At 45.2% G+C, this 26,381-nt stretch overlaps 1 protein-coding gene across 4 annotated transcripts in view; it reads right to left on the bottom strand.

Annotated features, from left to right (window-relative positions):
- CLUAP1 (clusterin associated protein 1) overlaps nt 1-20,984 on the bottom strand; it is a 57,652-nt gene extending 36,668 nt beyond the window's left edge. For 2 of the 4 annotated variants that reach the window (XM_015643254.3, XM_015643251.1), the window contains exons 1-7: nt 18,374-18,453; nt 17,797-17,908; nt 16,513-16,597; nt 12,346-12,525; nt 11,169-11,264; nt 1,712-1,795; nt 64-197 (exon numbers count right to left, since the gene is read on the bottom strand). In XM_015643254.3, coding sequence (XP_015498740.1) covers nt 64-197; nt 1,712-1,795; nt 11,169-11,264; nt 12,346-12,525; nt 16,513-16,597; nt 17,797-17,908; nt 18,374-18,395 — 713 coding nt within the window. In that variant the 5' untranslated portion in view covers nt 18,396-18,453. Of the gene's footprint in view, nt 1-63; nt 198-1,711; nt 1,796-11,168; nt 11,265-12,345; nt 12,526-16,512; nt 16,598-17,796; nt 17,909-17,996; nt 18,189-18,373; nt 18,454-20,905 lie in introns of those variants that run through there. The other 2 variants (XM_033517921.1, XM_033517922.1) reach the window with 2 other exon arrangements.
- Between the last annotated feature and the right edge of the window lie 5,397 nt (nt 20,985-26,381).

Below are 26,381 nucleotides of genomic sequence, written 5' to 3'. Positions count from 1 at the left end.
ACCAGCTCCATCCTTTATGTTCACACTCCTTCCTGCAGCAGATAATCAGTTCATGATCTTTACCGAACACTCTGCAGAGTCTGCAGCCTCTTCTGGCTTCTTTCCAGTTCCAATTTTCGTTTTTCAATCTTGGCTTCCAAACTGGCTTCATCCAAAGCCACATTATTCAACATGTCTTTAGTCTTTTGGACTTCTTCCTGAAAGAGAAGGATGATAAACAATGGCTGGAACTGGGATAATTAAATTTATCTTTCAGATGCTGAACGTTGTTTTGGATAATCTCATCTGTGTTGACTCAAGTAGGCAGTGGAAATTCAAAGGTTCTTTGTGGCCAGGATAATGAACTAACTGGACATTTACAAATGTAAAATATCTTGTATTTTTGCCATCATTCTTAAAGAAGGGAAAACCCCACAGCTGTAACTTTAGTTTTCCTTTTCACTGAAGAAGCAGTAGAAGGCAGGAAGTAGAATGATCCTTTGGCATCATTAAGGTCTTTTTGGATTTTATCTTAATGGAATCATTCAGGTAGTTTCCAACCTTAATGATTCCATGATTCTCTCTGAATAAAGAGATGAGAAAAGCATTTGTTTCTTGGTACTATTTTAGGGAATTTTAACCTTCCATCATTTTTCTTCTCCTTTCAATATACAAGTCAGTTTTATAAAACACTTCCTATATCTGAGTATCTTCACCTTTTCTAAGTTTTGCTTTATCCATTTTTTTCAAAATCTAGGCAGCATCTTGAACATTTCAACACATGCTACAGGAACCAGGAGGGGAAATGAGAATATTCCACTGGATTCAAATGAGCTGAGTACATGCAGTGTGCTGAGGCTCAAGAAACCATGAGCATGTTTAGAGGGAGAGAGGGAGGATTTCACTGCTGGAATTCCAGCAGTGAGTGTTGGTGCTGCTCAGCTCTAACAGGTCATTCCATTAACTGGGCCAGGATTAATGAGCTGAGTGTGTGCCACTGCTGTTTGCCAGGAAGCCAATCCTTCTCTCCCACAGCTCTCAGTTCATCAGCTGCAGTAAGAAATGCATATTAACAACGTTTAGTATTCACACAGGCTGTGAGCAGGAGCAAGATTTAAGGGGAGATTGCCTGGAATCTCTCTTGATTATCCATTGGCTGTTTAAACCTGGAACTCCACTCTTGTAATCAAACACTTGGGCTGGGTTCAGTTTGCAGTGAAATAACTGACAGGAATCACTGGGGGGAGTTAATTAACCTCCCTCCTCACACAGTGCAGCTGAAGGTTCAGAAATTCAGGAACCCAGGCACTGGAGCAAGGACAGTGCTGGCAAGTGCAGGACAGACAAAGAGTCCTTCACACCACAGGGATGCCCTGGCAGGACCCTCATGAGCACAGTGCCAGCTCTCCTCACTCAGCCTTTGGCCAGCCCCTGACTCTGCAGAGGTCACAGGGCTCTGACAGTGTAGAGGTTGTAGATTTCTGGGCTGATTTGGGCAATTTTTACACCTCCTGCAGAGCTTTTGGGGTGAAGCTCCTAAGAGAGGCAGGAATATAACTGCAATGTATTTTCCCCCACAAGAGGGGCTAAGAGCAGCTCTTAGATGCATCAAGTGCTGCTGCAGGTGATGGCTTTGGCACTCTTTTCCCCAAGGTGATGATAAAACGAGGTAATTTCTTCTTGCAGCAGAAAAATTATAATTTTACAATCAAAGAAACAATATTTTGCTTACCAGAACACTGTTAATGGCAACTTTCATCACCTTCTCAGCCTCATTTATTTCCAAAGGTCTGGCAATAGATTCTGTCCTTGCTTCCTATGAAATAAAATGAACCAATATATTTAAACACTACACAAAGGAACTAATTTATGCAGAACTGAAGGTGATCAAGCAACAATGATAGGATCATCTGCATAATAAATGAGGTAGTATTTAGTGTTTATTCTGGTCTCTAAATCATCTCAGATAAAAAAAATTAAGTGGGTTGAGATTAGCATGAGGGAGCAATCAAGGCATCTTTTCCAAACAAGGTGAGTGATAGGTCTGACTGCAGGTACTCTTCAAGGAAGATTTTTGGCAACTGCTCTGATTTTACATGAGGAGCAGGGCACAGAAGATTCCATCACCTGTAGAATGAGGTGTGGAACCCAGGAAAACAGCAGTGCAGGTAAAGGAGCACAGTGTCCCAACAGTGTGGAGCTACAAGGACTACAAAGCCACCAAACTGTGCCAGGCAGGTGGACACTGAGCACTGACCCTGCCAGAGCTCCAGAAGCCTCCCAGGCACAGGCTGGGATTGTGGGGTGTCCTGTGGATGATCCCTGTGGGTCCTTCCCACCCAGGATACTCCATGACTCCATGTGCCTCCCATGCCTGTGTGAAAATCACATGCTGCAGACATATGGGCACCTCTGCTTCTGACAACTGAGTGAGTCAGGCTCCTCAAAAACCCCACAGTGATCCTTCTTTAGATCCCAAAGGATTATAAAACCTCCCCTCTCAGCAGTTATGAAGACACATGGGCTTGGGTGTGCACTTGTCTAATTGATGCCTTAAACACTGACCTGGTCATTACATAAAAACTTCAAATTACTTGCTTGGCACTGGGAGGGAGAAGAGGGAATTTTGCAGCTCTGTGTCCCTAAAACAATCTTACATTGGCAAAACACTTGGTAACAGGTGGGTAAAGATGGAGAAAGCATCTCTCCAGAAAATATCTGATTAAGAACCTAAAATACTTTGTAGACTTTGCCACAGGCCGTACCCAGCACACTACAGGAGGAATTCTGGAAGCAGATCCAGTAACTTTGCTAAGATGCTGTGCCAGACTCTCCAGATTGCACAGCTCAGCTCCAGCAGAGCCTGCTCCCTTCCCACCAACTCCAGTCCATGGAATTGCAGGGTGAAGCCAACCTGGGAGCTCATCCAGCAAAAAAATAAAAGCAGCTTTTTGTGCTGAGCTTATTCCTCTGCTGGGTCAGGTCTCTGAGCAATCCCACCACATGCTGCACAAAGGCTTATTGTCCTGGCATAAGAAAAGAAGTAGAACAAACACTCTGCTGGGGAGAGTGACAGGAGTTACATCTGTTGGTGGCAGTGACTGTTCACACTGCTTGAAGTGCTTGTGAACATCTCTCTGTGCACAGAGAAAAACTCCAAACCAAAAGTGAATTTGGGCAGAAATAAGATACAAAACATCAGTGCAATACAAATTCCCAAATAATTCCATAGGTAGATGGTTTTGGAGGAGGGTGGGGAAGAATAATGTAGCTCAGTTGCTATTCTGGGAACATTTAGCATTTCAGAAGCTCAGTAAAATTACTGTTAATTTGTGAGGCCTTTGCCAGCACCAGCAAAATCCCTGTTTATTTGTGATGCCTTTGCCAGCCCCAGTCTGGTGCAGACACTGCCCTGCCAACTGCACTGGGCTCAGAGAGTCTGTGCCACAGAGCCAACACACTTCAAACAGCAGAGGAAGGGGAATTATTGTCCTTTCCACTTGCAAAGAGGTCAAAGGAACAGCAAGGGCTGTAGTCTGTAATCATACACAACTCCCTCACCAACTCCCCTCCAGCAGCCTGGTGAAACACCCAGAACATGCACAGGGCACTGCAGTGGGGCAGGGCAAGGAGCTGATGGGTTTGGAGAAACTTCTGAGGATCTGCCCTTTTGAGTGGAATCATTTATGCAAATTCAATGTCTTTCTTCCTTCTGTCTTCCCTCTAACAGCCCTGAAGTTTCATGTACACATCACAGTCTTCCACAGAAGTCCACATTGTTTTCTACAAGGTCAGTCCTACAGCCACATCTGCCTGGAAAAATCTGTCAGGGAAATGCAGAGCAGTGGAAAGGCCAGAATTTGTATTCTCAGACTGTGGAATCAGGGTTAGACTGGAAAAGGAGAAGGTCAGGGCAATTAACCCCTCACACCCCAAGAGATGGAGAGGAGAATCCTCTGTACACACAGCTCATCCTTAAAACTCTGCCTTGGAATGGGCAGAGTAACTTCACTGTTACAACACTGCCCCTAACCTAACTTTGACTCTCTGGAGTAACAAGTCTAAGTGGAAAAGATAAGAAATTTGATGGAAAAATAGTAATATATCAGGGAAATATAATGGAAATAAATATATGGTGATTCTATCAAAACCACTGACTGTTTTTGTGGGTGGATGTCTGTCACAGCTTCCCTGGGTAACAGTCACTGGGCCATTTCCTGTTACCCTGTGAACACCCACAGAGAGGAAAGTTTTATCTTTAATCTCTCTTTTCTAGAAGGACCCTTTGCAAATTCACCTTACTGGGAACCTGTCCCCAGGAACTTCATTCACAGCTAACACTGAAGAGCCACTATTGCCAAACCCATTCTGCAAATATGCCCAAGGAAGCATTTTCAACTGGTAATGGAATTTCATTTTTATGGACCAAAAGCTGATAAAGCAGCTTCCAGTGTGCCTGATGCATGGAAAAATGGATGCATCCTCCTCCAAACTGCAGGAAGGAACCAAGGTAAGTAATTAGGCATGACCAGCATGCAAGTCACTGATGATAAATGTGATGTAATAACATGTTCTGATGTGCTCAAGGTGTAGCAGAGGTTTCTAAACACCTTTTTTTGTGGTAAGGAACAGAAATTAAAGCTTTTTTCCTAACACTCTGGTCTTGTTGTGGCTGTCCCTGGATGCCTGGAAATCTCAAGGTCAGGCTGGATGGGGATTGGGGGATCCTGGGATAGTGAAGGTGTCCCTGCTCATGGCAGGGGTGGAACTGGGGTGATCTTTAAGGCCCCTTCTAACCCAAACCATTCCATGATTCTTTTTCTGAGTTTTTGACCACAGGTTGAATTTTCCTTTGTTTCCCAGGAGTTCTAAGCCTGATGCAGACAGGAGTTTGTGCATTCCTCCCTGCCACTTCAGCCTCAATCCAGGCAGCCCCACATCCCCTGCTCCTTGCAAACAGGGCCTTGGCAATTCCAGCTGTCCATGCAGGCCACAAAGCTCTCCTTTAGGAGTTTATTATTCATGCTGGGATCACATTTGGCCAATCCAGGGGATGGATGATTTGGCACTGTTATACAGGAACAGGAAGGCTCATGAGGGACATTAATCCTTCTGAAGGAATCTGACCCTTCCCAACAGTTCCATTTTCCCCTTCAAGACATTAAAGTCACAGTAATTGAGAATTTTGCTGTTTCCAGACTATGCTGCTTGGCTTCATGCTCATCTCAGCAGTATCCAAAGGGTGTCCACAAAGACATTTTCCTCCTCAGCAATGCAGAGCCTCAAATGCCCCAAACCCTCAGCTATCCCAGTGTGTAAAACCCATGGAGGGTCACAAGGAGGTCTGGGAGAGAGAAGTAACTGAAAAAATTAATTTTTCAATGGATCAAAAAGAATCAAAAGTAACCTGCATGTGGTTCTGCTGAGGCAGGAAAGGGAACTTTAAAGCTTTCTGAGAAGGATGAATTTACACTGCTCTGTTCCCTCCCTCACCAGGTCCATCCATCTTCTGGCTCTGGAGCTGATGCCAATGATTCACCCTCAGCTCACAAACCTCAGGATGTGCCTCCTGTGATCCTTCCACACCCTCAGAATCCTCACCTTTCATTTACTCTGTGTAAGATTTGAGGCACTGGAAAAGCTTCCATCAGTCCTCAGGACTACAGGAGATCACTTCATGGCTCCCTGGCCAGGAGCTGGCCTGGGATGTCTCCTCCAGACTGTGGGAAGATGACAAGGAACTTCTTGTTCCAGAGCAGAAGCTCTAAGCTTGTGAGTCAAATTCCAAATACAATCAGCTAGAAATGGCCTTGCAAGGGCATTGCTGGTTGGTTTACAAAGGAAAAAAAAGAGCAGGGTTGGAAGAGACCTGCAAGCTCACCTCATTTCAACTCCCTGCCATGGGCAAGGATGCCTTCCACTGGACATCACCAGTTCCCAAAATTCCAGGAGAAATGTGCCAACCACTACTTTACAGCTGATGCTTTTTCTTCAAGCTGAACACTCCTGGGAAGGTCATACAAAATAATTTCTGCCTTTAAACACATACACACAACTGCAGTTCTGGTTAAAGCACTCTAATATTGATTCAACACTTGGATCATAGGTGCAAGGGTTAATTTTGGCTTCCCAATTTGCAATAAGCCCTCTTCCTCAAAGTGATAGGGTTGGCTTGGGTTAGAAGCAGGACTGCTCAATAAAACTGAAGCAAACCAAGTAATTCTCTAGAGTTGTGGCAATTTTAAGTTACACATTTCCACTGGAAGTTCTACGTGTGGCAGTTCTGTAACCAAAGCCCAGGAAATGAGAGAAATTAATTTTTCAGCCTCCCCCAGGCAGTGTCTCGTATCCAGAAGTAACATTTGGCAGGCGGAAAAATGCCTCCAACATTCCCAATAAAATGATTTTTTGCAGTTAAGTTCCAAAGAGCAGGGAATGCTGCAGCCATCTCTGAAATCACATCTCCCTCTCCCCCCGAGCAGCAGCGGCAGGAGGGGGAAGGAAGGGAGGAAGGGCACTTTGATCCAAAAGCTGGGAATAAAGAAATCCAAGTGAAATGTCCTTAGTGGCAAGGCTTTGTGCTGAACTAACACTGCCTCAGTTCCACAGCTGGGTCTAAATGCCTTTGGCTCTCTGAAGAGTTTAATTCCAGCCTTTCCCAGCTGAGTTGGTAACGAGATTCTCGGTGACTCCCATCAGTTTGGGAACAAGCTGGTGCTGTGGGCATCCATAACAATAACAGGGAGCAGTGCCCTGGACTTGCTGCAGAATTTATCCTCCACAGAGTGGCAAACACTTCATGTGGCTGTTAAAAGCTTTAATCTACCAAATTCAGCAATTCCTTTATTTACAGGAGCGGATACAGGGAATAAACACTTTGTTCAAGGACACAGATGGGGTAAGTGCCAAGAGGAGCAGTGGAAAACAAACTCACTGCATTGTCTATCTTCAGAACAAGCTAAAAGCCTTAAAAGAAAATATTATTTTCATTTTTCTTCAGTTTTACAGGGCTTCTAGCTAATTAAGAGGTAAATAAAATTAAAACAAGCCTGAGAAAGTCAGAAATCTTTCTGCCTGCCAGCAGCACAGAGGCAGTTTTCTTCTGGGATTTTTTTTATTTTGCTCCATTATCTTCCCATGCCCAATAATTCAGCAAGTCTGAGCAGGGCAGCTCAGGACAGGCTCCTGCTAGTGTGGCCCAGGACCTCTGGCAGAAGCAGACTGGGAGGCACTCAGAGCTATAAACAGCCAGCAATTTTTCCTTTTGGATTTCCCTTGTAGGATAATTCAAGAGAACCCTTCCTCAGCTGAGGACAACTGCCTTTGAAAGTCTCATTACTGCTTTATTTTGAGCTGGAGAGTGACTTGGACCAGCTCATCACCCCTCCCTTCCCCCAAAGGTTAATCTGGCCATTTCCCCCATTTCTTGCCATGTTTTTAGGATACAGAGCACCACTGGCTTTTCCAACATCTTTTTCCATGTACAGAATGACAGCTGTGTAGATCCAAGAAAAAGGAATGCATAGGGAAGCAGTGCTGCATTTTGCCTGAGTGCTGACATCAATTCTCTTGCTACTTTTCTTGATTTGGGGTTTGACAGCCATAATCACAGACTGGTATTTTCAACTTCTTCTTTTCTCCATTCATTAAGTACCGTGTGGGAAGACAGAGAAAGAAATCCAAACAAAATCTCTCATCCCCATTTCAAATCCAAATCAACCCCACCTTCCCTGTGAAAAAAAAACAAAACACCCAGAACTCAACTTGCCTGATTACTCTTCCAAAGGTAACTGTAAATATTCTGAGAATTAAAGTTACATGGCAATGAAATGCAGAGAAAGTGCCCCTGGCAGGAAAGGAAACAATAAAGATGAAGATGTATTTCTCCATGCATGGAATTTGCATGGAATTGGCTTTTCATTTAGGGATCTCACTGTGCAGTACCAAACTCATTCATCAGCTCCACTAAACTACAAATCCCAATTGCAATTTCAGTACTCCAATATTAGACCAGCAAGACTGGAAGCTGCAAATTACCTTCCAAATGTAATGCTTAAATGTGTTTTAAAATACAAATTCTGTGTCTGCAGCACTGCCACGGGACACCAATAACCTGCACTGTGCTCATCCACAGCTGGGCTAGAAACAACACAGCTCCCATGGAACTCAGTAATTGTATTTGGGATTTATCTCTGGAAATACAGCTTTGGGGGTTGTTTGGAATATTTTCTCCCACATAACTTAACACCACCATAGTCTGAATTCAGCACACCCTGTAGGTTTTGTTTCTTCCTCTCCTGTTAATTAAAGATTCTTTTTCAGCATTATAGATTAACTTGGGAAGCAGTTTAAATATACAGAAGAACTGTATATTCAGTCAGGGAATAAGGTATTTGCAAAGGATTCAGAAAGGCACAGAACCACATTTCCAAGAAATCAGACTTCAACTCTTTCCCAAAAATATGTACATACATTTGCAGCACTCTCTACCTCCAATAAATCTAAAGGAACCATTCCCCCAATTCTTCTTTAGCTGAAATTTGGTTTTATTCAGAAAGTAATTTATTTAAAAAAGTGTTTCATGACTTGGAGCAATGAAATTTTTTCTAGTGTATGAAGTTTTTCTACACAGTTTCTATACAAATTATGTGAAAAAAGACTCCAACAGAGAAGGTAAAGGTTGTGGAGCAAATTAGAGTCAACATTTCCAAACAAAATAATGAGTTTTACTTCACTTTTCCCCAATGTTCTTTCCCCAAAAGCTGCTCAGACTATGAAAACAGATCTAGTCAACCCATTAGTGCCAAATGCTGGCATTTCCTTTAGAGTTCCTGGAAAATGAAGCCATCTTCACTTAAGAGAAACAAGATTTATCATCAGCTGGTTGAAGCTTAGGTAGGAAGGGCTTTTATTTAAATATCTGGAAATGAATGGATTGGAAAAAGAGAAAAGAGATTCAGGGAACATAAAAACTCCCGTGTTTTCAAATTCCTTTAAAAACTATGACAGCTGTTGATAGATTTTAGCACATGCAACAGGTTTCAGGAGATAATGGAATAAAAAATTTAAACCACACTGCTCCCCTGCCCTTCAACAGCACAAACCCTCTGGCAGTGCCACTCAGTGTGAGCATTAATTAGCCAGGCACTGCCAGAAGAAAATAACCAATGGAAATCAATAATCTGCACATTAAAAAGCAATAGAAGTAATCCTGGTTTAATGGCAGCTAATTTGGTGCTTACCAGCAAAGCTCTACTCCCCACCCAAAGCCAGAATGAACTTCAGTCCTTTCCCACCTGGAATGGGGTGGGAAGGGCAGGCAGAGGATGCCATTCCTGAGCACCTCTCCCTGAAGGATCCAGGGAGGATGTGTAGATGAGGAAGGGCAATTCCTGACTGCCCTCAGCACTGACAAAAACCCCAGACCCAACAGTGATGAAACAACCCAGCAGAGTTTGGCTTGAAGCCTCTCCCGTGATGGGCAAATTTCATCCTTTGAGTGAAAGGCAAAGTTGGGGGATGATAATTAAAAACCAAAAATTCTGCTGCAAAACTGGTTCCTATAGCCTCCTAACTTTTAACCTGAAACCTGTTTGCTTTGCTACATGCTCAAGTCTCAGGCTTGTTGCATGTACCAAACTTGACATTTAACATGCCAGCCAAAACTGGGTCCTTCAGATTTAACAAATCACTGAAAAACCTTGGAACCAGCCCCAAATCATAAGGAATAGAGCTCAAAAGCCTCTTCTGCAGCTCTCTGGAGGCTCCCCCTGTGCTGCCACTGTTACCTGCTGCCTTTAGGCAATGCACTCAGAGCTAATGGCACAGGTCACCTTTCCCAGGACAGCATTTCCAAATGATAACAAACTCCATCTACCAAACCTTTTTGCAAAATACAACCTGTGCACTCACACAGGATTAGCTGGCCCCATCCTGTGTACTCAGCCACAAGGAACACGTGCTCACTGCTCTCTCTAAGAAATCCAATCCTTTTAGAAATGGCACCTCTAAGTAGGCTCCCACTCCAGAGTTCTTAATGGCCTTACTGAAAAGTGGCTGCACTGAAGCACTTTCTCATTTCTCCATTTTTCAGCCCATGCTTTCAGCACACTCCACTTGTGCTGGGCCCTTTGCCAGGGCCCAGTTCTAAACTCTGTGTACTAAAAAACCTTGATTTCAAGTGGCTAAACAACACCCAATTCAAACCAGTGCTTGAGTACTTTTAAAAATGCCTGATCTGTATTTGACTTTTAGCAGTTACAGGGATGGGGTACTCAGAGCAAAAGGGTGCAATGCTCCACTAAAGCAAATATTAACATATCACACAACAGCTGTGTGAAAACTCCTTCAAAACCAAGAAATTAGGCAAGAATGCAAGAGGAGAAGTAACTGATTAACAGTTGTGTGACACTGGTGCTTGTTGAGTTAAAGTGGATTATCACTTCTCCCTCTCTTTTGAAATATGAACACCCTGCACAGCACAGTGATGTATAGATCCAGCAGGAAAGGCAGTGTTCCATGGAGGAACTTCCCAGGGTATCAGCCACCCTTTGAAACACCTGTACCCCATCAAACAAGGCTCTGGGAGCATTAATTGTCGAGCTCTTAAGGGTGCACTCCCTACAGCTCAGACATCTGAACATTTCCAACACCATGCAGGGTCTCCCTCCTTTGAAGTCTCTTTTCAGAAAATGAAGAATCTCCAGCATTGCAGATAAAGACACTGAAAAAAATAATGGCAAGACTTCCTGGCAGTGTGCACTGACTTCATACAACAGCTTTTGATTTTCCTTCTCCAGCTAAGCTCAAGAACATGCACCCTGCAGGCTGTGATGCCTCCAGCTCCTGCCACAGAAATAATGAGCCTTGCCCTTGGAAAACTAACAGCATTCATCTTTTATCTGTTAGAATATCCATCCCCACCACCATAGCCTGCACATGTGTTTCCAAACAGAGAATATTTCAGTTTTCTGCTGAAGAGAAAATGCCAAGCTGTTCCCTCAGGCTGCCTGCAGTCCAGCCATGAACAGGAGTAGGAAGGAAATGCAAACTGCCAGGCCCATTCCTTCAAACTCACAGAATATTCATGTCAGATGCAGATGTTAATACGAACTGAGATTTTTCTCCCTTTTTTCCTTTGAGGCACTCAATGGACATAAGTTTTTCCATGCTCTGCAGCATGTACTTACCCTCAGTTCCACCTCTTTGCCAAGTAAGTCGTACAGGACTGCTCCTTTGGAGGTGATTTCAGAAGCAAGCTGTCTAGCTGCCTTCAAGTCAGCAATCTGGGAACACAGCAACAGTGCTGAATAGCAGGAGAATCCCCAACATCACAAAGAATACCTATGGTATTTCTCATTTTGGTGTCAAAATTGCACTGGAGGTCAAAACTCTGCCAGAGGTTGTTCTCTAGAATAAGTGGACAGAGCCTCTCTTGGCTTTGAAACAGTCCAGGTGAGGCCCTGTTGGGTACAGGTTTCTGAGTGAAACCCCAGATACTTTAGGCCAAGGAAAAAAAAACCCACAAATCTCCTCAGAACTGTGGCTCAGGCAGTTGTTGGTTCATGTGCAGCCCAGGACAAAGGGAAATATCACCTTTTTCATAAGCAGAAGTAAAAACTTCATATACCAAAAGGAATGGGACGAGCCTGCAATGTAAGTAATGAAATTTTGAGCATCTACTGAGTGGTTTTTCCTTGTATTTTCAGAGAGACACATCAGACTAACCCAGAGGAGAATCACTTGTGGGTCTCCCATTTTCTCAGGAATCACAGGAACTGAGAATCATAGAATGGTTTGTGTGGGAAGAGACCCTAAAGCTCATCCACTCCCACCCCTGCCATGAGCAGGGACATCTTTACTTACAAAAGTAGTAACAAAAATTCCTCTTATTTAGCAAAGTGCTGGGTTATTGTTTTTTTCAAGTATTTAGAGAAGGTGCTTCTAAAATATCTAGAGATGGCTTTTATTTTAAGGGCTGGAACAGCTTTGATGTCTGTTAGGGTCACAGAAAGACTTACTTTCAATGCAAATGGGCTGAAAATCAACTTTCAGTCAGTATTTTGGAAGCTCCTCCTGTTGCAAAAGTTTAGTAGATAGAAAATAATCTTTATTCCAATGTGTTCCAATATTTCTATGGTGTCCAAAGCATTTCAATACAAACAGAACCAATTTTGTGCCACTGTTGCCTTGTATTATGCTTATGGTTGAGAATTCAGAGATTAAAACAAATCACAGAACCCCACCAACTGAAAGTCTGATATAAAACCCTGCAAACTGCCTTGCCAGAACATTCTCCATTTAAATTTCAGCTAGAAAACAGATGAGTTTTTCCCAAGTGAACACAAGAGTGCCAGTTTTGCTTACTTTTGAGCCCAGATCAAACTTGAACTTGGTGCTGTCCTCCTCGGGGAGGTCGGCACGCTCCCCTCCCTGGGTGTTCATGGCCCCGTAGAGCACCGAGGTGACCTTGAGCAGCTCCTTCACCGCGTATCCATCGGCCTGGTACAGCTTCTTTGTGTTCAGCTTGATGTGAGCCTTGGTAGCCTTGGGCAAGAAAGAAAGAATTCAGCAGTCACAAAGAAAAAAATCCTCAGTTATCTGCACTCCAAGATCTTTCTGGGGGCACCAGGCTCTGCTGAACAGAATAATTCCTCCTGTTTGGACACCCAGTTTGCCTCATCATAATACTGGTATTACTAGAAGAATTTTTTTCTGAAAGCTGTGCGCTTTTTGCATGTCAGAACATTTGCAGAAAAACCCCCAAACTATCATTATTTCTTCCCTGAATAAAGATCTGCAAAAACCCTATGCACTACTTAAATTCAAATTAAGTTTAAGTGGAAAGTAAGTGCTGCCCAGGTCTTGTGATGATGCTGCAGAGAGGTAAATTTCACCCTTAATGAGTTGCAAGAATAAGATCAGTTATCCTAATTTAACTGTCTTCTCTTCCATCAGCACCTTCCAAATGTTTTCTTGTTTCTCTCAATTTTCCCCCTGCTATGATATTAGTGATTTCATTCCCTTGCCTCCCATCTCTGAAAGGTACAGACAGAACAAAAAGGAAAAAAACATTAAAAATTCTAAGATTATCTTTTTGTGCTTCAAAATAATAAAGGGGGAAAATTACTGTCTGTTACAAAAAGGGCATAAATGTCATTCTTGAAATTCCTGGTAAGTTTATATTATAAAAGAATAGCCACAAGGAGCCAACCACAAATTTTAGATTCAACTTTGAGGGAGTCTTTGTGGTGGCATAACTAAACAAGGAAGCAAGAAAAAAAAAATTATGATCACTAGTTACAGATCCAAAAATTAAGCTTAAAAATGACACATGAAGCACAAAAGTGACTTAACATCTTATTTTCAGTAGATTTTAAAGATGAAAGTTCTGCTGAAATGTTTCTCCTTTGGGAAAGCTGTAGCAGATAGAGCCTATCCATGAGTCACTGGTGGTATTACACAGCTTTGGTTTTGCAGTGTTCCTGGAAGGAATTCACATTCCCTCAGGCTCTGATAGAGTAGGATCTTCAAGCTGGGGGAAGAGACTCAGCTATTACAATATTTGATACAATACAATTAAAGCTCTGCATTGAGCTTCACTGAACAATGGACTGAAGGAAAAAATCCTATGAAACTAAAGAGAGAAAGCAGCACACTTCAAACCGTGGATTTGGCTCCAGCTTTTCCAAAGAAACAAAGCAAATTCATATTGACCCATGTTTATTCAGGTGTATTTTGTCAAAACTTTGTGACTTTAAAATTAGATTTTATTTTCCAACCAATATTTCCCCAAAATCTCAACCCAGCAGAGGAAAATGACTCTCTGTATGTGTTTGCAGAGAAAGGACCCAGGGATTGGCTGGAGTTGTGTTAGGAGAGGGTCAGGTGGGATCTCAGGAAAAGATCCTTCCCCCAAAGCAGGGGGGCACTGCCCCAAGGCTGCCAGAGCTCAAGGTCCCAACTCTTCTGTGATTCCTGAAAACTGAAGCCCAAACTTCCAGAACAGGCTCCTGATGCTGTGCACTCTGAGCCAGGGGAAAATGAGACTCACAGCACAAAAGATCCCTAATTGCTTTTGAAATGCTGGTCTCAGAATGACCTCCAGTGAGCCAAGACACAAAGTGAAAAGCCAGGTATGTTCACCTCCCTTCCCCTGCAGTAGAAGCAATCTAAAAAATTAATTGCAGAAACAGCAAGTATTCCATTTTAGGAGAAGTGGTCATTAAATTGACAGACTCTATTAAACATCCCCTATCCAAAGGGGACTGATGCACTAAATTATAAAGGATGTTGTTAGAAACAGGAGTTCCAATTTCTGCTTCATTCACCCTCAAGAGAGTAAAATCAATGACTAGTAAGAGGAAAAAAAAGAGTTTTCATTCGAAGGCTACTTAAAAAGAGAAAAAATACACAGACAAATTTATTTTTCAGACTGGCACAATGACACTGTGGAGTCAAGAAGACAACTTCATGTTTGGAAATACACCTCCATCACTTCATGTTTGAGACACCCACCTATTTAATTTGTTTTATTTTATAACACATTTTTTTCTAGTTTTACAGAACCATTAGAAACCACAGCTATTTATTCTGAAGATCAGATGGTTAAATGCAACAAAAAAATATAAATATACAACAAGAACAGCAGCAACAGCCAGAAAATTTGCTTAACTTCACAATCTGCTTCATTAATATCAGGAAGCCAAATCTGTCTGTAATGTCTGACTCTTGCAAAAGGTTTTGTGCCCTTGAATTGCTGAATTTGTTTTCCTGAATGAATTTCTATGAGATGAGCTCATATTTGTTGCACTCTACTTCAAATCTGGATCCAAGTGGGCTCAAGCAGAAGCCAGATATTAAGCCCCATTGATCAGGGCAGCTCTAAGGAGGGAATTGATTAAAAAACCCACCTAAGGTGACCTTGCAGGCACTTCAGAACTTTTGGGTCTGGGAAGGAGACATTTGGTAAATTCTCCAGCTGCCAGGAACACAGAGCAGTATCTAATTTGTGTGGAAAATTAACACCTCCCTCACTCCCTGCTCAGTAAAGCAGAGCAAGGCTCCTGTTACATTCCCTGGTGATTGATCTGTCCTGACATTCTCTTCTGAGGCAATTCTGTCTCCATCACATCTGCCCACGGATACATAAAGCCATTAACTCCTGGGGAAGATAATTGTGGATTGCATGGACAGTGAATTATTAAGGAAATGTCTACAAGCTTCTCTCATCCTGAAAATGCTGAAAACCTACAATAATGCCCACATTAACTTGTAATATTAACTGAGACTAAGTACAGGATGATCAAAGTAATTTTCATTCATTTCATTTTCTGAATCATATTATGTAATTCTCCAAAACCCCTGGGATTTCTGACATGAAATTAGCTAGTGAAAAGCATTACATTATTTCTGCTTCCAGACTTGTGCTTGGAGGAGGAAACCCTTCCAAACAAAACAGACCTGTTCACTCCATCTCATGATGCTCCAGGGCTCAAAAGTACATTCTAATATGTACAGGAATGTACCCTGCTCTGAACATGGCAAAATTAAGAATTAAGAGAATTTATGGTGCACACTAGTCATAAATGACAAGGGAAATATTGTTAAAATGACACTTTAATATGTTTTAAGTTCTTAAAAAAAGTATTGTTAATTCATCTTTGGTATTAGCATAAAAACTTCCATTACTTCCAGATCCACCTGCAGCCCCAGAAAGTTCTTTTCACATCATGAAGAGAGTTAATCTAAGTGTGTGATAACATCAAAGGCTCACACTGCTTCAAAATAACATGAATTATGTGAAGAACAATGTTGTTTTATTCCACAAGACTAAAAAATTTGATAGCCCAACCTAAATATTCTCATGCATAAAAAAATTGATCTGAGAGAAGAACACATGCCTTGATCTATGGGAAACCTCATGCAACATATACCAATACATGATCCTATATCATAATGAAAACATCAGAAATTAGGATTATTCAAGCACAGGAAAGAATCAGGCATCCAAGATTACCAATAACCATGGTGGGATCTCTTCTAAAACAATTTAAATAGTTTAAAAACATTTCCCATCTACAGCTGTGTCTTCCACTGCTACCTTTAATTTATAAATAAGGAGAGATAAGGATGAATACTGGTTTAGATCCCAATATTTTATTTAGCTCCCAGTTCTGCAGATAGAAGTACAGAATGTCAGTAACAGCATGCCTTATCCTCTTCAAATTTCCACCAGCACAAGACACAGGATCACAGAAGCATGGAATGGTTTGGGTTGAAAGGGACCCTAAAGCTCATCCAGTTCCACCCCTGCCATGGGACACCTTTCACTGTCCCAGGCTGCTCCAAGTCCTGTCCATCCTGGCCTTGGACACTTCCAGGGATAAAGCAGCACCAGAATGTAACACAAACTCAGCCACCCCTTGCAGGGAAACTCTGTGGGGTTAAGAGAGAAAGCTCTAAAGCTGCCATGGAACCAGAATTTCAGATTTTCAGGATTTCAGCCCAAGCACAGCTCCTGGGCAGACTCACCATGAACTGAGCCACAGCTTTAATGAAGAAAACCCGGTCCTGCTCCGTCTCCACATCCGCAGGAATGTCACTCTGAGGTTCATACCTGTGCAAACAACAGCTGGAGATTACAACAGTAGAGCCTGCTTCAGCTGTGAGGCAAAAATCAAACACACAAAGTAAGCACGGACAAGACTGGAAAATAAATGTGTAAATTCCTGCTGCAGACTGGGGCATCCAGAGCCTGGAATGGACACAGAGGGGTCGTACAAACTGCAAGAGCTGTAAAACCTGACACACTGCACGAGCTCATAGCCAGACATCAGTTCAAACACACTCCTCTCACAAGTAAAGGAAACTTATGGAAAAACTAACTGAAATCTGTGAAATGCTTAAGAAAATCCATGAGTGAGATGCAGAAACTTCTAGAAGTGGCCAGTCTGCAGGAACCAGGGAAGACTAAAAGGAAATTCAGTGATTTGGACCCTCAGTGTAACAGCAGCATTTTAGAGACTATTCAGGCAACTTAATCCAAGTAATTTTGAATGGTTGTGAGTATATCCCTATTTCATTACAACTGCAGGAGTACTCTGCAAATTTCTAACGACTTGGTAATTAAAGTTAATAGATATTAATTATTATTTATCTGGGCCAAAAAATAGTGATCAGGCAAACTGGTCAATGTTGGTTTCAATTATAATGTTCTACTGCATCATCTTAAAAAACCTCCATAATTTTACACTTAAATGGGAGAGAGAAGTATAACAAATAATACTTTAAGACCCAGGAATATTTAACTGAAGTCTGTCAATGGGTTGAGTGGGTGTAAAACTGCAACTAGACAGTAGCAGATTAGAACCAAACCATTTTATTTCTTTTAAACATGTGCTAGATGCAGGACAATACCACAATGAGCCAACATCTGTAGCAACAAGGCAAGAACTGGCTGGGTTTTGGTGAAGCTCCCACAACAGATCACCCTGTTTGGATAAAAGGTCAGACATGGACAGGATGGCTGTGGAATTTGGAGAATATGGGAGAGAGATAAGGCTACTTTTGATTTGAGTGTGCCCACCGTCTGAGTGCAACCTCTGCCAGCACCGAGTCACTGGGTTTGCTACTCCAAGCTGTGTCATTAAGCTACAAACCTGCAAGCTACCACATTTCTATCTGGTATTTAGAAGAGCAGAGCTCAAAGAGTGGCTAAATATCACTGAGTTCCCTAATTTCACAGCACATCATCAGTTCCAAGCACACTCTCCACATCCCAGCATCAGCCCAAAATCTGTTGGCTTCATCACCAACCTTTTCACCAGCCACAGCAGCACTTCTGACACAAGCATGAAGTTTGGGGTGTGGAAATTCTCCATGGATATAAGTCGAGGATACCCCAGCGCCCTCATCATCTCAGTAAAATCTGAAAAATGAGAAGAGCAGGGATTCCTTCTTATATATCCAATAAGGGCTTTAAGATTGCCATCCCCTACAGAGTGCTGCTTAGTTACCATGAGATATGCCCGGTACAAAATTAAACCTCAATAATTAACATCAATCATCTAATTTCAATAGAAAACACGCCAAAGTGAAAGCAGGCGTTTTTAAGGAGATTCACTGAGCTGAACCAACGCGGGCACAGCCTCTCCCTGCAAACCCAGCATTTAATTGTGCTTGCCAGGGGCGGGGGGAGTCCCGCCCGTGCAGGGCTGTGCCGGCCCCCGGCAGCGGGGACCCCTCCCAGGCAGGGACCGCCGGGTTCAGCCCCGCACCCCTGCGGCACCGCCCGCCGGCAGCTCCGTGTGCAGCCGAGCGGAGTCCCCCGGGAGGTCCAGCCGGGGGTGCCGCGTCCCGCCCGGCCCGGCCCCGCCGCCCCGGCCGCGCTCACTGCGGAGGTCGCGGAACGACATCGCCGGGACCCGCGGCCGCCGCGGCTCTGAGGCAACGCGCTACGGCGGCGCGGCGGGGCCAAACCCCGCGGGAAGCGAAGCGTGCGGCCAGATGGACACGGCATCACGGAATGGCGGGATAAACTGGGCTGGAGGAGCGCGCTGAGATCGGCGACTCAACTGTGACCGATCGCCACCGTGGCAACCAGACCACAGCACTGAGTGCCACGTCCAGCCTTTCCTTAAACGCTTCTTGCCACAGCGCATCCACCACACGCATGGGCAGCCCATTCTAATATCACCATTTCAGGGAAGAAATTCTTCCTAGCGTCCAACCTAAACCTTGCCTGGGACACTTAAGACTGTGTCCTCTTGTCCTGTCCCTTATTCCCTGGGAGCAGAGCCAGCCCCCACCTGGCAAGCAGCTGCCAGAGTCAGATCTGTCCTCCCCAGCTCCAGCATGAGCCCCCGGGCTCCCTCAGCCGCTCCACACAGGACATGTGCTCCACAGCCTTCCCCAGATCCCTTCCCTGCCCTGCACCTTCCCCAGCCCCTCAATGGCCCTCAGCAATGGAGGAGCCCTCAGCTGGACACAGCACTGGAGCTGTGGCTCCCCAGCGGCCAGCACAGGACACAAACACTGTCACTCCCTGCTCCCCCGGCCTGGCTCTGCCCCGGCACTCGGCGGGTCCGGGCCCGTGTGCCGGGGGCTGTGGGGAGAGGCGGCGGCTGTGCCATGGCTGTGTGCCCTGCGCTGGGGACACCCCCGGGCTAAGCTGCGATGGAGTTTGTGATTCTGAAGGGAGGGCTGGGAGCCATCCCCGGAGGATTCTGAGGAAGCCGGGCCGTGTGTGCGGTGTGAGGGGAGCCCGTTCTCAGCCCGGCTGGAGTGTCCCTGTACCCCTTCCACTGTTTGTGTTGCAGAAGAGCCGGAGCTCCTCGGCCTCTGCACGGCCGTGCTGCCGGGCCACGGCTGCTCTGAGGAGCTGCTGCTGGAGAACCGGGCCTGGATGGGGCACTGCCTGCACCAGAGCCCCGGCAGAGGCCGGTGCCCAGGGGGAAGAGGCCAAGGAACCCTGGCACTGGGAAAAGGAGGAGATTCCACCTCTCGCCTCTCCTGTGACTCCCCAGCCCCAGCTCGGCTCTGGCCTTGCTGGACACGGCAGGGAATGTGTGACCGAGCCCGGGTACTGGGACATTCCCACCCACAGGTGTTAGGAGCCCTTTTTGTGATTAGGAAAAATAGGTTTCCCAGAAGTCTTCTGCAGCCCCAGTTAAAGTTCTTCAAAGCGTTCAAGTTTAAGATTTTTAGGTGTAGGTTTCATGTTCTCAGTCCTTAGCTGAAGCTGGGAAGTGTAGTTAGTTCAATAAAGTTCATGTTTTCTATACATCGCTGTGTAGACTTCATGTTGCCTGCACGGTGATGGATGGTTCTGCACAAGGGCTTCAGGGCACGAGTAAAGTTGAGCCTGAGTGTCCCAGCAGGATTTGAACGAGTATTGAGGGTAGCTGGAAGTCAGAGTGTGGGTGATGCTCTCCTGCTTGCATCTTCCAAAGAAGCTTTTCTTTGCCCCCACTCTGCATTGTGCCATGGGCTCCACAAAGGCCCAGAGTGGTTTTTGGGTGGCCCCAGAAGGCTCTTGCAGCCCCCTGGGGCAGCAGAGAAGGTGCAGGAGCATCCCTGGGGTGCTCAGACCGATCCACAGAATTGCTGGGCTGCAGAAGCTGCCACTGAAGGCATCCAAGGACAACCAACACGGCTTTTGCATCTTCTCATCTCCCAGCTGCGTCTGATGGTGACTGATCCTGGCAGTAGCTTCGTAATAAACTTCTTAAAGGGTGTCAATATCCCAAGTTTGTCCCTACAGGCACAACCCACAGCAGTTTCCATGTTGATGCATCAAGGAAGAACAGCGTGAGGGTTTCTGTGCTGGCAGTGGTGATGTCCATGGAGAAAGGAGCTGTGACCACAAATCTCTGCATTTGCACTGGATGGAGCAGCCACAGCTCTTCCTCACAGGATCATCTGTATCTCAGGATGGCTTGAGCTGAAAATCAACCACATGTCAGGCTGATCTGTGGATGTCTGAGGACATTCTGCAGAGTAGTTCATGGTTTTTCACTTCTAACTGCCCAAGCTTAGCAAACACACAGATGTGGACTCTGTAGTGAGCAAACTCATGCACGTGACTGAAAAAATAATCAAAAGCAAGGAAAGAGCAATAAATCCTGAAAGAATAAATACTGAGATAGTTACATTAGAAAATAGGAAATGTGTTTAGAGACTGTGTTTCTTATGCCAGAAAGCCATGAGATAGCAAACTTCAAATAATTCACCTGTTTAACAATGTATCAGCAATCCCTCTTGTTCAGTGAGATCAAAGAAAGGAGGAACCATTCCCCTGCCCTGCTCTGAGTTACACTCAGTAATGATGAAATATGAGGGTTCTCGCCCTGCCCACTTCCCATTTCTAGCTACCCACACCTGATGGAAAACACCCCTCTGCTTATTCCCTTGCACATGAACTCACCTCCATGGAAACATCTCCCCCTTCCACAGCCCACACTTGAGGAACTGGCTTTTCTTCTGTTCATCAGTGCAAAAGTGGAAATTTCCTTGGAAAGGAAAGAAAACTGGCAATTTTGGTGCAGGTTTCAGTGGCCATGGACAAGCCATCAGCTGGGACTGCAGGCTTGGAACCTGTCAGGTTCTCAACATAGAAATAATCAGCTCTATTCACCTTGTCCTCTGTTGGCCCTTTAAGCCATCAGACATCTTGCTGTAGATGAAACGCAACAAGTGGTTGGGAGTGGTTTTATTTGGTTTTTTTGTTTGTTTGGGTTTTTTTTCAGTACATATATTTTCATTCTTCATGTTCTACTATTCTTTCCCCAGAGGTTTTGGAGGGTTTTTTTTAGCAGAGCTTGGCACTAAAGCTTCTATCACATATTTTAAAGTCAAATTCTCACATCCTTGTATTATCCTACCTGGCAGATGGACCTAAACCGAGTTTTTCCCCTGTTTTTTCCCTTGAACAAATAATTCAGGTTTGTGAGGAGTTGCTGCTTCATGAGATTGGGGCAAGCAGTTATTTGGGATCAGGCTCACCTGGATCCCATTCACCAAGGGTCAGGGTGTTATTTTACAGCTTTGGCTTTCTCCAGGCTCATAAACACCAAGGGGTGGAGCCCCTCTGCTTTTCTCTTGGCTGGGGTATAAATGTGCTGTTGAAAACATGATCAAGGAGTAGACAAGTGATTTTTAACCTCATTTCTCTAATATTTTTTTTTTTTTAATTAGGAATTAAAAAAAATAATCAAATGAACAGACATTCTTCAGATTCTTCAAGCACAAAAATCAGAAAACACTCATCTGTGCCTGCCCTGCTGGTGGAAAAATGGGTAAAAAGTCCTCAGGCTTCTTTTGCATCCCAGGAAAATCCTACTGTGAAGCTGCTGTACACTTCAATATACTCCATGTCACCTTTCACATACTGTGGAAAAAAGAAAACAAATGATGGTCATGATGGTGGAGAAAATACAACTTGGGTTGTTTCCCAGCCTACCTGTTAGACCAGGTTTTAGCTTTACAAATTGCTTGAAAGACGGAAAGGAATCTGCCAGATCCTTTGCTCAGAGAAGGGCAAAACTAAAGCCAGAACTAAAATCAGGCAGGGTAGGAAGTGATGAGGTTTTCATTTGGCTGGTTCATTGAATTGTACAGACACCTCATGCTCAGCTTTTTGCATCTACTTTTGCCTTTTACTTACAAGTTGGGCACCAATTTTTGCTCTTCCAGTCAGAGCCTCCCTTATTTCCCACCTGGGACATTAATTTTCACCGAAATTCTGTTTTCATTCCTGGGCTGCTGCCTTATCCACAGGATCTGAGGTTTTTGCAGACTTCCTGGCCTTTGAAGAGTTTCATGAGCAAACTCCTTCCTTCTCACTTTATTTAACATTAACCTCATCCCTCCAGGGGTGTGGAAGGGAAAAGAACCCATCCCAGGAGGAGGGGAAATGGCCAGGGAATCACTGGGGGAAGTGAAATGCTCTTTGTGGAAATCTGAAGGTCTGGGGAAGGGAAATAAGCAGGAATGTCATGTTTGCTGTAATTACAGTGCAGAGCAGCTCTCCCTGCTAATGGGCTGGCATTAGAGGAGGACTGGGTGCCCAGGATAAGCCCAAGCCCATGGATCAAACACCAGGGGTAATAAATCAACAGCTGGCCTTTGGTGGCTCAGCAGATGAGCAGGAGAAGCTACTTAGGATGAAAAAACACTCCTGAGCAAGGAGATTTCCAGATCCATCTCCCTCTATGTCTGACAGGTCAGGAGAAGAAATTGGCTTTTCATTTATATTAGATGAAAAACAAAATTACACACCCACCCTCCATCAGCTCCCTCCAAAGCAAAGTGCCATTTGACCCACCCAAAGCCAGCACCAAGTGCTGATTTCCCAAAGTCTGCCTAATTCCTGGAGGTCCAACTTCAAGTGGCAAGCACAGCTTGATTTAAAGCCAGCACAGCCCTCCCAGTGAGCCTGGGAGCTGCAAATCCAGCTCATCCTCACCACAAGGCACAGGGGATCCAAAAATCCTTGTTTTCTCATCAAATATCCCAACTTGGAAAAGACCCATAATGATCACAAGATGCTTTGATGTGTTTGTCACCAATATTTTGGCTCTTAGGCTACCTGGAGGCAAAGGCACAGAGAGCAACAGCCAGGGTGACAAGGATGAAGAAGGACAGGTCACAGTCACCCAAATTTACTCTTCTGGATAAAGATCACCCAGAAAAACACTGCCCAAGCAGGAGGAAACACAAGCCCTGCTCAGCAAAAGGGTGAAACAAACCCTCCTGGGCCTCTTCTTCCCCAGGCTCCAAACTTGGCACAACCTCTTTATTTAACTCATTGCAGCCACAGAATCATTAAGAATTCATTAAATCCATTAAATCATTGGAAAAACCCTCCAAAATCACCGAGTCCAACCGTTCCCCAACCATCCCAAGGCCACCACTAACCCATGTCCTCAAGGGCAACATCCACTGCATTAAAATGTCTAGGCTTGAGTACAATTCCAGAGGATTTCCCCCCAAAGTTAAGTATTTTATATCCACAATAAATTAGTGTAGTCAGCATTTGGGCACTGCCATCAAAACACAAATGGGTGGAAATGAGAGCTCTTCCAGGATTATCCCAAATATTCCTTCTCTGTGGAGGTGCTGCCTGGTTTTCCCCCCTTTCTGAGAGGGGCTCTCAGGGCAGTTGGAGGCTTGGATGAACAGACCTTGGGCTGGACCACTCTGGGATTTGATGTTCCTGTGCTGGCAGAATCGTGTGATCTCAGCAGCAGAATTAAATGTTGCTCAGTTCTAGGGTGAGGGGAGCTGGTTTGTGTTCAGAACTCCTGAAAACAGGTTTGTGACAGGGAAAGGTTTGGAGTGGGAGCGATGGAGGGGCTTTGGGCAAACCATGAGCTGCAGGCAGTGGGGGCAGGGAGGGGATGGCACTGCTGAGCCCTCCTGTGGAACCTCAGCTGCCAGCAAAGCCAAAGGGATCCCTGAATCCAGCTTCATCTCCTGGCAGGAATCCCTGCAGCCAGGCACAGTCACAGGACCACACCTCACCTGGAATTAATCCCCTCCTTGGAACCTCCTTTTCCTCCTGCAGAACTTCTCTCAGCTGTGAATTTGAGCCCAGGGGAAGCCATTCCTTCTGGATGAATCCAGATGAATCAGCTCTGTCACCTCTGCCTGGTGGAGGGAGCCCTTACAACCTCCATGCCAGCTGTTGCACTGCAGTTCTTATGGGATTTGAGGAATTATTATCCCCCCTCAGTTATGAGGTAATGAGGATCTCAGGCTCCCCAGGCAGGAGAGAGATTTTCCCTGCAGTGCCTTCATTGATTGTTAAGCTGTTGGAAAATGTGTGACCACATCAGAAAAACACCCCTGATGAGGATATCTGGGCATCTTTATGAGCAGAGCTGGCATGTTCAGCCAGAAACCTCTCTTGACTTGACCTCCAGAAAATATATCACACTGCCACTAAAACCAGGACCCAGCCCGAGGTTTCATTACTAAGAGAGAAGTGAATAACCCTCAAAATCTTATCCAAAGCCTCTTGGGGCTGGTCTCCAGGATGGGGAGGCTGCAGAGCAGGAGTTGGGGTGATGTCTGCCTGCAGCTCATCAGTAAATGTGTTTAATTACACCTCATCCCTACATGGTGTGCAGCACCCTCTGTGCAAGTTGCTGCACTGGTTGTGCCCAGCAGAAGGAGCCCAAAATGAGGCTAAAAAATCTCAGTTCCATGGGGAAGACAGAAGCTGCTGAGGCAGGAGGCAGATGTGGTCTATGCTGCTGCTCCCAGAGCTTCCCTACAACAGCAGGAGCAGGAGTGGGTGAGGGAGGAGCAATAACACAGCTTTGAATTGGATTTGAATTTGATTAACAGCCCTTTTCCCATCAGAAGGAAAATCACACACAAGCAGCCCTGGCAGACACAAAAATCCAACAGGTTTTTCAGCCCAGCTTGTGGCATCTATTGACACATTTATATACAACCCAACCCCCCACGTTTTGGTGAAGATTTTGTAAATGTGCAGAAATCTGATGCCAGAAAGAGCCCGAGGTGGGCAGGCCCTGGCACAGGGTGCTCAGAGAAACTGAGGCTGCCCCTGGATCTGTCCAAGGCTGGGCTGGACAGGGCTTGGAGCAGCCTGGGACAGTGGAAGGTGTCCCTGCCATGGCAGGGGTGGAACTGGATGGACTTTAAGGTCCTTTCCAGCCCAAACCATTCCATGACTCTGTGACTGACATTTGGGCTCCAGTGTTTGAGCAGAGCCTGTCCCTGCAAGCACCACGAGAATCAGGAGCAGCAGCCACTCCTCCAGCCCCAGGTGCTGCCCAGCCCCAGATCCACTGCTCCAGTAGCTGATTTGGAAGCTCCTGCAGGAACACATGCAAGGGACTGCTAAGAATTGTTCAAGTTGCTTTTTCACTTCATTTTGCCCAAAGTGAGGGGGAGGGAGCTTTCCCACCAAAGTGTTTGTGATCCAGCAATGTGCCTGGGGACTGTCAGCTCCCAAACCTGATTTGGTGATTCCAAATCACCCAAATAATGCTGGAGGAGGCACATTCTGTGGTAGCTGAGCTTCCAGCATCCAGCAGTCCCACCTGGAGCATCCTGAACCTGAAGCCTCAGTGCCTCCCTTTCCCAGCTCTAAGCCAGGTTTTATATCATGAGGTGCTGGCAAACTTGGGGGGATTTTTTCTGGAGCCCTCTCAGACCTTGTGGCAAGAGGGAAATGCAGAGCACATCTCTCACCTGGCAGTGACTTGAATGCTTTGCTGAGCACAACAGAGCAGTGCCAGTTACAGTGCAGGGTGAAAACACATTTTCATCCATCACACAATCCCAGAAGGTGGCAAACATCCAACACTTGGGACAGCTGGAAGGCTGGGAAAGACCCAGAGCAAGGCAAGGCAACTTCTTAATCCCCTGGTTTTACAGCATAGGATATTAAAGGTATGAAAATACATCTGTTCTCAGAGCAGCTGAGGGGCACCCCCACTTCTGGGGCACCCCAGACCCACACGGGCTGCTGACCCTGCCTCCTCTGCTTCCACAGGGTGGCTGGAGATGCCCCTGGGCTGGGAGGAGCAAGAGCTCAGCCCTCACACTCACAGCCACTTATTCCTCACAGTGACTGCAAATGTCAGTCCAAAGGAGATCTTCCAGCTTCCCCCTGGGAATTCTGGGGAGCACCCTGAGCTGGCAAAGCACTGCCACAGCCCTGAGGAGCAGCTGAGCAGCTGCTGGGAGGCTCTGATGAAGATGTCCCTTAGTGATTAACCCTGACCCTGCCCAATGTAATGATAATTGAGCTACATGACAATTAGTAGTGTTTTTACTTGGAGTGGGTCAGCAGGGACACCTTCCACTATCCCAGGCTGCTCCAAGCCCCATCCAGCCTGGCCTTGGACACTTCCAGGGATCCAGGG

Source organism: Parus major, chromosome 14 (genome assembly GCF_001522545.3).
Source record: "Parus major isolate Abel chromosome 14, Parus_major1.1, whole genome shotgun sequence".
NCBI classification, from domain to species: Eukaryota; Metazoa; Chordata; class Aves; order Passeriformes; family Paridae; genus Parus; species Parus major.
The sequence above is the reverse complement of the archived record's forward strand: the minus strand, read 5'-3'. Positions and strand labels throughout refer to the sequence as shown.